Source organism: Xyrauchen texanus, chromosome 3 (assembly GCF_025860055.1).
Source record: "Xyrauchen texanus isolate HMW12.3.18 chromosome 3, RBS_HiC_50CHRs, whole genome shotgun sequence".
In the NCBI taxonomy this organism is placed as follows: Eukaryota; Metazoa; Chordata; class Actinopteri; order Cypriniformes; family Catostomidae; genus Xyrauchen; species Xyrauchen texanus.
The window spans coordinates 22,639,935-22,652,500 of NC_068278.1; the positions used below are offsets into that span (position 1 = coordinate 22,639,935).

General features: G+C 37.5%; 1 protein-coding gene across 6 annotated transcripts in view; it reads left to right on the forward strand.

The window, feature by feature from the left end:
* mef2cb (myocyte enhancer factor 2cb) overlaps positions 1 to 12,566 on the forward strand; it is an 83,882-nt gene that overhangs the window by 35,262 nt on the left and 36,054 nt on the right. For all 6 annotated transcript variants that reach the window (XM_052101828.1, XM_052101837.1, XM_052101862.1 and 3 more), the window contains one exon: positions 3,219 to 3,411. In XM_052101828.1, coding sequence (XP_051957788.1) covers positions 3,358 to 3,411 — 54 coding nt within the window. In that variant the 5' untranslated portion in view covers positions 3,219 to 3,357. The remainder of the gene's footprint in view (positions 1 to 3,218; positions 3,412 to 12,566) is intronic.

Genomic DNA, 12,566 nt, shown 5'->3' on the forward strand with positions numbered 1-12,566 from the left:
GCAATCTAGTTAAAGCAGATACAATCAGCACTGAAATCGCACTGCGTCTTCAATATTTAGATAACTCATTTTCGTATATTTCCATGCGAACATGCCTCCTTTGTAAATAATTCTCATTATAGTGTAGACTGTAAAGCATTTACAAAAGTGACAGTTGCACTGTGCATATTGTGTTCAGCACAGCCGTTGCCTGATCTGCATTTGTCCTTAAGTCAGTCGGGTGCTGAACCAGTGAAACAGCAGAGCACAATTCTTTCTTAGTGAATCCCTCCCACGGTGTCCTTTTAAAAACACATTATTTACGATTCTGTCTGGCTTTTAATATAAGAACACATCTTATGGAAACACCCCCTACACAACATGTCAAATTGTTCTAAGGTGAACCCTAATTATATAGGGCTTCCTAAAGACAGAGTAGTTATTAATACTGTACGATATTAGGTACTACATCCCTAAATAACATATTTTAAAATGTAGTGAATTTTTAGAATATTGTAGTTTTACACATCCCTAGTTTAAGGATCTAGATCTATTATCTTTCTCTCCATATACCTCTGTGACCCTTCAACCTTTGATGGGGACCCTTCTTCCATGCTTTCTTCTGCCAGTCATAATAAGCCTGTCTTGAGGTTCACTTAGTGGGGAGGGATCTTTCTTGGCCTTCTCTCTCTCTCTCTCTCTCTCACCCTCACCATATGCTTTGGCTATGGATTAGTGAATTGGCTCAGCATGGCAGAGAAAGCCTGTTAGTAGTCTCTGCCTCACTCTCTCCCTCTCTGGCATGAGGGCTCATACTAAACACTAAAACCCTCACAAACACACATATTCAATCTCAAACACACACATACTATTTGCTTTCATGCTTTTGTCAGGGCTACAGTTCAGTAACACTTGAGTGTCAACCACAGCCTTGCCCATTATTCGTGTTATTTGCTTGTGTATTGCAGAAGTTTATGTAAGTGCATGTATGGCGGCAACAGGACTGTTTTTATATGTAAAACACCTCTGGCTTCTGATCAACCACAGCTTGTCTGTACTGTAGTTTGTCTTTACTGGTGTAAATTGGATTGTGCTCATCTGTGGTAATCTGAAAGTAGATGAGTATGAGCATGTGTATATCTAAAGGAGTGGGATGACAGAGAGAGAGATTGTGCTTTGGTAGATTCCAGTTGCCCCAGTGCTTAAGGGTGGGTATTATTACATTACATTTATATTTACTGATTTTGCAGCAAGGTTATCATGATTATAGAATTATATTCTTTGTATATATGTTCAAATATAAATTTAAAATTACATAAAGCACAGCAGGTTCGCTTTTGAGACTGTAGAATGTCAGGGATTACATACCTGTCATTATCAATGAGGAAGCTCCTGTGAGAGCCGTAGTCCCTGTTTTGATTGAGCTAACTACTTAATCAGCTTTAAAATGTGACCCCGCGAAACCGCACTCGTTGATGCCACGTTCTGCTGGCTGCACGATGGGTAAATATTTACACAGGCGAACCGTCATTATCACCAGCTTGTAGTCGAGTTGTTTTGCTCCTTGTTTTATGTCTTTTACAATGGCCCTCTAAACAATCATCAAGCCATGTCAAATTTCGTCACTTACGTGTTAAGACGTGCTCGCTAACAGCCTCACTAACAGCTCCATTTGAAGCACGAGCACTGTTGTTTGGATGCTAATAGACTATAAACTTAATTGCAGTTATTATTAGCGACAATTGAGCACAATTGAGTAAACATATCAATAGCACCACAAGAATGTATTTGTAACACAGAATATATGTATTTGGCAAATTAATTTCAACAGCCATAAAGGAATTCAACAATTTTGTGTGGAATTTTGTCAATTAGCCACACCGTGTAATATGAAGATGGATTTGAGCCAATGGAATTAGAGTTTGCTTGTGGTTTTACGCGTATGAAATGGAAAAGTCTCTCAACCACTTGAAACCTTACTCCACCCATAAACACCTGATTATTGATAAATGAGAGAAGGATGGAAGTGCAGATAGACTTGAGAACAGACAGAGTAGCATATCATTTAGGTATATCTACATCAATGTTTCTTGCTCGTCGTGGCAGGTGAAATCTGGTTCAGAAACAAGCAAAAAGAAGAAGAAAAAAGAGACGGAGAATAAAGCGAAAGCGATGGAAGGCTTTTAATGTGACACCACTGACAGCTTTACTGCATTACACTGAGCTTAAATAATGGGACGTTCATTTGCATAACGAGGGACGTTATCACCTCTACTGTCAGAATAAAACACAACAACACTTCTGCCGCTCTTCCCAGAGATGAATCGGGTTGGCCTACTTTACTGCACCAAAGAGGTGCGCACATGCACACAAACACAGCCACACACACACACACACACACACACACGTGTGTTCTGTGATCGCTAGCTCTCACACTGTGTGGATCTAAGCTACGAGCACTTTATAGAAAGCCTAGGTTAGCTTCTCGGTTGAGGGCAGCCTTTCAAAAGCAGAAAGAGCTCAGCATGAGGGCCTGATAAAGACCCTCTTTCCCTCTGTCCCTGAGAGCAGAGCAAAGCTGCGACGTGATGACGTGATCATATTCCAGATTGGCTCGTGCAGTGTCTTTGACGAGAAGTAAATCAGGGTGGCTTAGGTTTGTATTGAGGTTCTTCCTTAGATCTTCTGATACCTGGATCATCTTTTTAAATAAATCATGCTCTACAGTACAGCCTGATATATTGGAGCAACTGCCACTGTACCTTAGTCTTGTTGTCTTCAATGAGCTGATCCTTATAGTTTCAGCTAGAAAGGAAATTCCAATCTGTTCGTTCAGTTCCGATTCTACAAAAACAAGTTAGTGACATTTCTACCTGATGTTACGCCAGTATTTTTTTTTAGGAAAGCAGAGCTGCTTGTTGTTCAGTTGGCAGTAAACGTTACACTGCAAGTGATTAGAGCTGTTAAGTTAGTGGCACTTCCAAAACACTGTCAAATTCTCTGTGACTGTAAAGAGAGCATGACAGTGCTGTCTACACTCATAGTCGCAGCTGAAGCACAGGAATCTGATTTGCATGATATTGATGGCAGAAAACAGCGCTGCCTCGGAATGTCGACAAATTCTTTTGTCTTTATTTGTTGTCCCATGTGGCTTCGGCTCTGCCTTTCCGTGTTTTTAAAGCTGCAGTTTTTGCCATATTTCATCTGACTTAATGCCTACCTCTCTCTGTCTTTTACAGGTACAGCTACTGGAATCTTTGAATTGAGTGGAGCAAGTCGAGAGAAGAAAGTCTAGTTTGAAGAAGTGCAAGACAAAAAAGAGGGACAAAAAGCATAAAGTTCATTGGTGAAAAAGAGAGTGAAGAAAAGACGGGGACAATGGGGAGAAAAAAGATTCAGATCACACGGATTATGGATGAACGCAACAGACAGGTGAGTCACGCGGACAAGAATGGTCCAGAAATGTTACGTTTAAGTGTGTTATACATATTTTGGATGTTAAAATACTTTCTTCTATCCCTGCTTAATATCCAGTCAACTATAAATGAGCCATTTGTAGGTCAGTTTCCTGACATTTTTAACACTGGATCTGTGGCACTATCAATTTTTTTTTCTTTTTTTTTGAGCATCCCAACCAGCCCAACACAGCAACATTGGAACAACCAGTGATGCGAATTTGGGACGGGACTATCGGTCCAACCAACTGAAGATCAGGAAACCTGTTTTTATAAGCCAACATTACTTTTGCACAGTTCACCTTTAAAGGCTTTCTGTTCACCACCTTAAATTAGATTTAGACAGCTTTCTTGACAGAAGCTTAAGGGACACCAACGTGTGTTATTTTAAGCCAAAATAGACCAAATAGGAGGTGTGCTCACTCTAATTGTTGGCGTCAACCTGGCATGCCTCCACCTTTTGCTTCTGGCAGTGGAATATTACTTCAGTATGGGGCAGGGTGGGTGGAGAACACAAACACGAGGCGAATGGATATGGCAATGGTGGGGTGATGCTACATGATTAGGACTGTAGGTAGAGTCAACGCAGATGTAGAAGATGGCCCTCAAGAGGCCCTTTTGCCTTAGCTAGTAGTTAAATTCAGCTTTCAGGTAGAGGTTGTTGAGATCCTGCCTTGTGACATCTCTCATTGAACACGTAAGGCAAACACTTTAGTTCCATCATAATGCTATATTTTAATAATATTTTTTTTTTTTTACTGTTTTTTTCCTGTGGTGGTATTTCACAAAATAAATATGTTGATTAATTTATGCCACTAAAATAATAAAATACATTTTATAATTATTATTGGGTGACCAATATGGGTTTTTCAGTGACCCATGCCGATATCCACAGAGTTGGGTGGCCGATAATGCCAATATATGCATAATACAATATCTTTTTCTATGTTGGTATTCACCAAATTATTATTTTTATGTAGTCATGGCACTAAAATAATGAAATAATTTGTATCGCTTTGACCGATGTGGGTTTTTCAATTACCAGTGTTGATACCGATATCTACAGAGCTGGTATGCCGATAATGTTGATATATAAATAATTCAATAGGCTATATTTTTTATGTTAGTAATTCACCAAATTATTATTTTCATGGAGTTATGGCACTAAAATGATCAAATATTTTTTAGTGGTTGACCGATATGGGTTTTTCAATGAGAAATGCAGAGACCAATATCTACCGAGCTGGGTGGCAGATAATGCTGATATATGCATGATACATTTTAATTACACCAAATGAGATGTACACAAAATTTCTGAAATTAAAGGAAAACTACATTTACACAAAATTGAATCCTAACTTTCACTGAACATTTATTTTTTTAAAATAGTTTTTTAAAATAGTATTTTTTAATGCATTTGATTGTTGCTAGATTTTAGAACTGACAAGGGGGACTAACCCTATAAAATGATCATCTCTAAATGGTAAAACTATCTGATTAATCCTCCTTGCCGGTACAGTTCAATCACTATTAATTTAGCATTTTATTTTGTTTAGTCGTTCTTAGCCAACTTTTTCACATACATTTACTTCTTAAAGAACATCTTATCTCTGTCTTTTTTTTAAATACAATTACAATTTAGAAATAAAAATGCTGTTAGTTAGTTTTACCTCCCTGGCCAAGAAACAGAATCAAGTCATGAACACACAAAAACAGCCACATATTGCAGATACTGTAGTTGTATTGATTGTATCGGTGCGAGTTACACAGAAGCTTGTTTTACTGCTAAATCAATAAACCCTCTTTAGGCCTGACATTTACATTTGTCCCCTTTTGGAGAAAATATAGTTTATAGATGCCTTTAAAAAATGACCTGTCAGAAAAACAGCACAACTGGAAAGCACTCACAGTTTGACAGAGAATAACCTTGAAGGTGCTTCTCTCTGTCTTTTCATGTCTCACCTTAATTTGTGTTGTAACTCGACTCTCTGTACAGTCAACCAGAGTCCTCACATCCTTTCACAGGATGACACTTTGTCACAGAAACAGACAATTGTAGTTCCTCAGTCTTTTAGGAAAAGAGCTTGACTAACAGTTGATATGACTGAGTGACACCATACTGGTGCAGTTAATGGCTGCTGTCTGGACCTTGGGTGGGTTGATCAATAATTGAAGATAGTGTGCCGGCCTGTGGAGAAGTGGAGGAGAAAAAGCAAAAACGCAGGAGAGGAAAGTAATGGGTATGTCAGGCGGAGCAGACGGAAGGGGCACAGTAACATTAGTCAGCCAGTACTTGTGGGTTGAGTAAGTTCTCCCCCTTGAGGAAACCAGAGGCTCACATGCATGTGAGCTCTCATGCTAAACACTGAAAGAATGAGTCAAGGTAGATCTCAACCCAGAAACTTCCCTCTTCTCTTTTTCTATTTATTTTGAAAGAAAAAACAAGTTGTGAGGTTAACAAGATTAAAATAGATACTGTATATTGTATGAATTTTCAAGGTTTGTGTTTATGAAAAGGAAAATGTATCATCTGTTTTCCTCTGGTGAGTTCGTATGCACTTATCATTTAAAAAATGTTGTTTTACTACTGCATATACATTTGTATACTACTTTGCATGTTCAAATACAATCACTGTTTCTTTTACTAATGATGAGGGCAGACGAAAAGGAAAAAGGAAAAGAAATGGAGGTGGGGGGTGGGGGGGTCAGGATGTTTTTGGCTAGGCTATCGAATTGCACAGAGAGCATCCTGTCTTGGTGTTATCAGTGTTCTCCTCTCCTTCTTTCTCTCTCTGTTTCTATCTCACTTCCCCTCAACCAGACTTCAAGATCTGAGATTGATACAGGAAGGACACCTGATGAGAGTCAATGCCACAGATTTCCAGGTCTTGGGTTAGAAACGGAGAAAGGGAGAGCACAGAGAGTATCAAATAAATTAATTTACTTTTGACTAGTTTGAAATTGAAAGTTTGAAATTAAGTCTTTACAATAATGTTTTATTTTGCTGTAAATGTTAGGCATATACACAAATTATATGCAATTCTTTAGTGACCATGGCCTCTCAAGCTCCTAAAAGGACAAAAACAGAGTCCATAAAAGCCAATATGGCTTCGAAGACATGGGATGGAGCACACAAGTCGTATGGATAACTTTTATGGGGGATTTTGTAATGCGTTTGTCCTTTTTGTAGCTTGACAGCCCAGGCAATACAAACTTGTATGCAATTACAGTGTAAGGATTCTTTAAAAATGTCTTGTGTTCTGTGGTGGGAGAAAAAAAATTGCTGCATAGGGGTTTACATGGGTATTAACATGAGGGTAAGTAAATGACAGGGTTTTCCTTTTTGGGTGAGCTATTCATTTACATATAAGCAGTGCCAAAACCTACTGTGATCTTGAACCGTGATAAAAATAAGTTCATAAATTCTACCTAGAAGTTTTGGTCAGCAGATAGTAGATACTTTACTGAAAACATAAATTGTACTCTATTTATAGTGCACATGCCATGTTCGACAGCTGGCACAGTGGTTGTTATTGACTCTTGTCCTCTCTGCCATTCATTTGAGGCTGTTGCAAACAACCCACGTCTTTGTACTGCAAGAGAAGCATGAAGACAAGCATCACAAGACAAGAATGGAGGACCTTTGACTTACAAAGGGTTGTTTCTTTTCCATTTTGATTTTTCTCTCCCCTCCAGCTCTTAATGTGTTGACGACGTGGCTGGGGCTGTGCATATTTTCACTTCCTCTTAAGGAAATCTTTCCATACCAAAAGCCAAATAAACAACAGACTGCTTCAATGGTGTTACCTTAAGCACAACATTCTTTAGATGTTTTCACTCTATTCTAGCAAATACATCCAACTTTTATATCATCACTTTTTTATAGCTAACCAAGCTAACTTATTGGTTCCTTGACAAAGATGAACCATGATGGTTGGATAGGGCAGAATGAAAAGGTAAATATTTGTCCTAAGCCACAAAATGTTACATTGTTCCTATTTTATAGTATGGCCACAAATTGCTTAAATGAAAAATGGGGGTGCTGTTTTAAAAAAATGCATTTAAAGTCTGAATTCTCTAAGATATCTTTGGCCCGGCTGTTGTCTCCCATCATTTCCTTGCTGATATCACCTCTTCCAGATTGGCAGCTTCTCTGTGGCCCACCCTGCCTCTGGCGCCATGCTTATGGGCACAAGGCCTCAGTCGCCTTGGGCGGCCACTTTGGCTCCCTAGCCCACCTCCTGAAAACACTTGTGCTGCGCACAGGCACCTCCAGCAGGCCTCCCCGGCATTGACTGGCTGCCCAGAAGCTCAGACAGAGGGCATCAGTGTGAGGAGCCTGGCTTTCTTCCCCCCAGCCACTCAAACACTTTCCTGGGCACATCATATGAAAGGACCCCCTGTATCATGAAAGTGTTAGCCACATTGCTAACAAGCGCATGCTTACGGACTAATTTTCACGCTGCTGAATACACATTGAACACAAACCAAATTATAATTATTTAAAACAAATTATAGGTAGTCAGTTATAGTTAGTCGTTTCATAACTTTTGTGGATTCAGTGGAAACTGGCTTATATGGAGTACAGTAGAGGCCGGTACCCAGAAGGGTAGGGCAGAGGTGGCACTTGGTGGTAAGGGATGCATGAGGGGTTAAACCATTATGCATTGGGTGGATAAGTTGTGTTGTCACTGACTTGCCTTGTTTTGCAGGGAGAATAAACTCAAACCTGACTAAATATGTTAAGATAAAACCACTTGTAGATATTGAAAATGAAATTAGTTTGAGAAAACTCTTTCTCAAAGTCAGCCCACTGGCAGCCATCTTTGGGACGCTCTCGGGCAGCTATTTTTTAAGAGCAGCTCCTATCTTAAAAAACGGTTGGTCAAGATTACAATCAAAAAGAATATTTCACATCAGCAGTAAAATCTGACAACACTGGAATCATTAATTGTTCTTCTTTATAGGAATCATTATTGTTCTTTGCTTGTATAGCTAATCTGCATGCACGTTTTCAAGTTGATTGACAGGCGATGTCTGTATCTAAATGACAATTGGCTCTTTTACCTTTAAGATATGATTTGTTTACATATTTTATTGCCAAAGAATTATAGATTTTTAGAGATTTTGTTTCTAACATTTAAATAAATGTTTTTATTATAACATAACATATTAAAAATAATTTAAGTGATCATGTGACCCCCTTGGTTTGCTGAGGCTCCCTAATGGGTCCTGGCTCCCTGATTGAGAGCTACTGGTGTTTGTGACAAAAAATATATATATTTCCTTTAACTACAATGAACTTTTTATTTTAATTTTATTTTTTATCTATTTTTTGCATTTGATGCAATATACTTATGTGCATGCATATTGTTGAATTGTACTAACATTTAAAGTATGTGAATTTAATTACATCTGTAGTTACACTGTTAACCTTACCCCTAATCCTAAACCCAACCCTACCCCAATCCTTAGCCTAACCCCCTAACCTTAAACCTATCTGTACCTCAACCTCAGTAGCAGCAAATGTGAATTTTGTGAGAATTTTGCAGAACAACATGTAGTTGCACAATAAGTGCACATACTCATATTTTAATATGAGTAGTACATAGTAGTTAAAGACACCTAATATAAAATGGGACAGAGAAAATAAAAAACTTTTTAATTAAGTGTAATTTTATTAACTTGTAAAGGACAGTACGGGAAAAGTGACTTTACTACAATTAAAAAAAAACGGTAAAATGCAATTATGACCTTAAAATATATATTTCTACTTAATCTAATCCTTAAAACTCACTTTCTGGCATAAACTATTGTAATCAGGTTAATTTAATCATATTTAATGATTAGAAATATTTATTTAATCCAATTAATTTTGATGTAGCATATTTTTGAGGTACAAACATGGGCTGTAACCTACTGTATAAAGAGGACATTAGCAAAGATGATTTTCTTCAGAAAGGTTTAATGCAATGGCCAGTTGTCACTTATTGCTTCTGCATTAGAAATATTAAGTGTGAAAGTTCACTGAACCAAATGTGATCAAAGTTTATTCAGAAGTGTACATACTTTACTTTACTTGGCACTCCATGCACTTGATGTGGTTTTCACCCCTCTTACTGACTTGGCAAAGTAGACAACCACACATTCTGTAGGCTTCTGTTACCTTTCGTTTCATCTTTGCCTCATGATGGTGTGATGGCATGGAGATGGAGCTTGATTCAGCCACCCATGACAACAGAGGCGTCTCTCCAATCAACAACAGAAAGGTGCAAAAGAGTTTGAGTAAAATTAACAGCAAGAAAATAATGAGGCCCTCTGGGTATCCCATCACCCCTTGCTCTCCTCTCCACGATTCCCACCTTTCTATTGTGATCGTTACCTCTGAGCCTGTCTCCTTACGAAACACATTTTTTCTTTTTTTCATCTTTTAATCTTCCCCATTGTCTTCTGCTTCTCCACCAACATCTTCTCAAAAAAATTCCTTTGCTTCCACGAATTCTAACTTCTCCGAATTTCTCCTCTTAGAATTGATCTTCTTAAAATTATTTTGTTCTGCTTATGCTAATTGTTATTTCTTTGCATTATTCAGTACCGTTCTCATTTAAATTTTTCATACCTTCAAATCATTATCTTTGTTGCAGCTAGTGATGCTCAATCAGGTTTTGAATCTGATGCTTAATGTCACATGACTCTTAAACATATGTTGTGACAGTCAGTTTACTGTAAAATGCCATAAACAGTAGTTATATTTTATTAAAAAAAAATACCAAAGCCCTTGTATGTTGATATGGAATAGACAGCAGTACTATTTATTCTTATCTCTTAGGGATCTTAGGGAAATGTCCAGTGGACTCCAAGAGTGGAAGCAGAGAACATTTGTTTTGTTCAGCATATTAACATCATGTAAATATCCTTACTGTCAATACAAACCTTACTGCCAGACTACAGTACACCATAAGCATTCCCATTGCATAGAGTGTAAGTGGGTAGATTTAGGGGATTTGGGTCAAATGAATCAGGGTGCAGGGGTAGATGGTGACAAATGGACATTCATCCTCCCTGTCTCTGTCCTCTAGAGGAACTCCCCGGGGGAAGAAATGCTCTGGAGGCGGGAAGCAGAAGCGAAGCCATTGTTAAGGGGAAGCTGTCTGGCACTTCCTGTTATGAGAGGAAATGCATACAAATGTGCTTCCTGACCTCCCTCCTCCAACTCCCCCTCACACACACATGCAAATGCACACACATACATACAAAGTTAAGGCTGGAAATCAGGCTATTAGACTTTTTTAATTCTTTATTTGATAGTAGAAAGTGATTTTGAGTACTGATTAGCTCATGGGACAACACATTAAAGGAAAAGTTCAACCAAAAAAGAAAATTCTGTCTTCATTAACTCACCCTACTCACCCTTAAAATTCACATTTTGTGTTCCGCGGTAGAAAGTCATATGGGTTGAAAACCACATAAGGGGTTTTTATTTCTGAGTAAACTATTCTAGATTATTTATTTAGGATACAGAGCTTTGAACAGTAGTTTAAACCCACCTCACTGTTACTTGCAGAATAACACATTTATGTCTACATACAGTACATGCCAGTTTTTTTGTCATGCATGTCAAGACTGTGTCCACGTGAAAAGTGCTTGACACTGTGCGGTCAACAGGTTCAGGGTTCGAAGAAACTAAATCAGGATTGTAATGGAAGCATGGTTCTCCGTTTTTGTGGCTCTCACCACATCGAGGAGGTGTTGTAACTGACATTTTCTGCAATTAACACGCTGGCTTGCTGAAGGCTCGTGAGCTTCACAGATAACAAGAATTAAGATTGTGGAGGCAGGTAGGGAGCAGGAGAAGAAGGAAGAACATCACACTCAAGGCCCTTGTGATCACATTTCATCAGCATGTTTTATATGTGGAGAACTTTTGTGGTTTAGGAAAGAAAGAGTGGGTAAAATCATTTGCTAGAACTTCTGTGATTTGGGGTAATAGTGATCAGAGTATAGCATCCCGATAGGCTCGTAGGATTGTAACGTTCTTAATCATCAGATTAGAAGAGACATTAAGCTGAGACATTTCTATCATTTCTTTACTTGCCTCTACTATCTTGTAGGCCAGTGTCTGAAAGACTGTTTTATTGGAATCACTAACCAGTGAGCTTGGTTTCCCCCAAGGTTGTTTTTCTCCATTTACTACATCTTATGGAGTTTTGTGTTCCTTGCCACAGTCGCCTTTGGCTTGCTCACTGGGGCTCTAAAGACAAATAATATACAGTATATATATATATATATATATATATATATATATATATATATATATATATATATATATATAAAAAAATATAAAAATATTAAAGCATCATTTTATGTGAAGCTGCTTAGAAACGATGTGTGTTGTGTAAAGACTTGACTTGAGCAATACTGAATTACTATGACTAATATAAATTTGTAAGATCCATTGTTAACCCTCTGATGTGTGAATGATTAAATCAAACAGAAGAAAATATATAGTATTTTTGAATCATTGTTTTATTAGTTATTTAATTATTAAATCAATATTATTAATATTTATAACAAATTATATAAAAAAATATAAATACAATAATATATTCAAAATAATTTTTACTCCAAAACAAGAATATAATAATTCCCTTTTTTATTATTATATTTTGAGAGAGTTACACATGTGTTTATTACAAGAGATGATTCCAGAGATCCAAAGACATGTGTCAGCTGTGTTGAATTTATGTTGTCATAATTAATAATAATACAAATAATAATAATAGACACAAAGAGGACAGTCATATAGAAGTATAGGTAATGGTCAAAATCAATCAGAAATGGCTGTTTGGATGTAACATCATATCCTGAATAGTTTAAAATTACTTTTAAAGATCTGTCCACTTTAGTGGACACCATGCATCAGAAGGTAAAAATAGCATTTTTAAATTAAACAGGGTTTTACAGTACCTAAACATTTTTAGATACATAGCAAAGTGAAAGTATATGGTAAGTCTAACTTGAGGAAATGACCATGCAGTTTTACAAAGAGACCAGCATGAACGATCTGTAAAGTATCTTTAGTATGTGGTGTTTGTGTGTGACTGTGGTTGTTGATGTCACTGCCCATAGTTG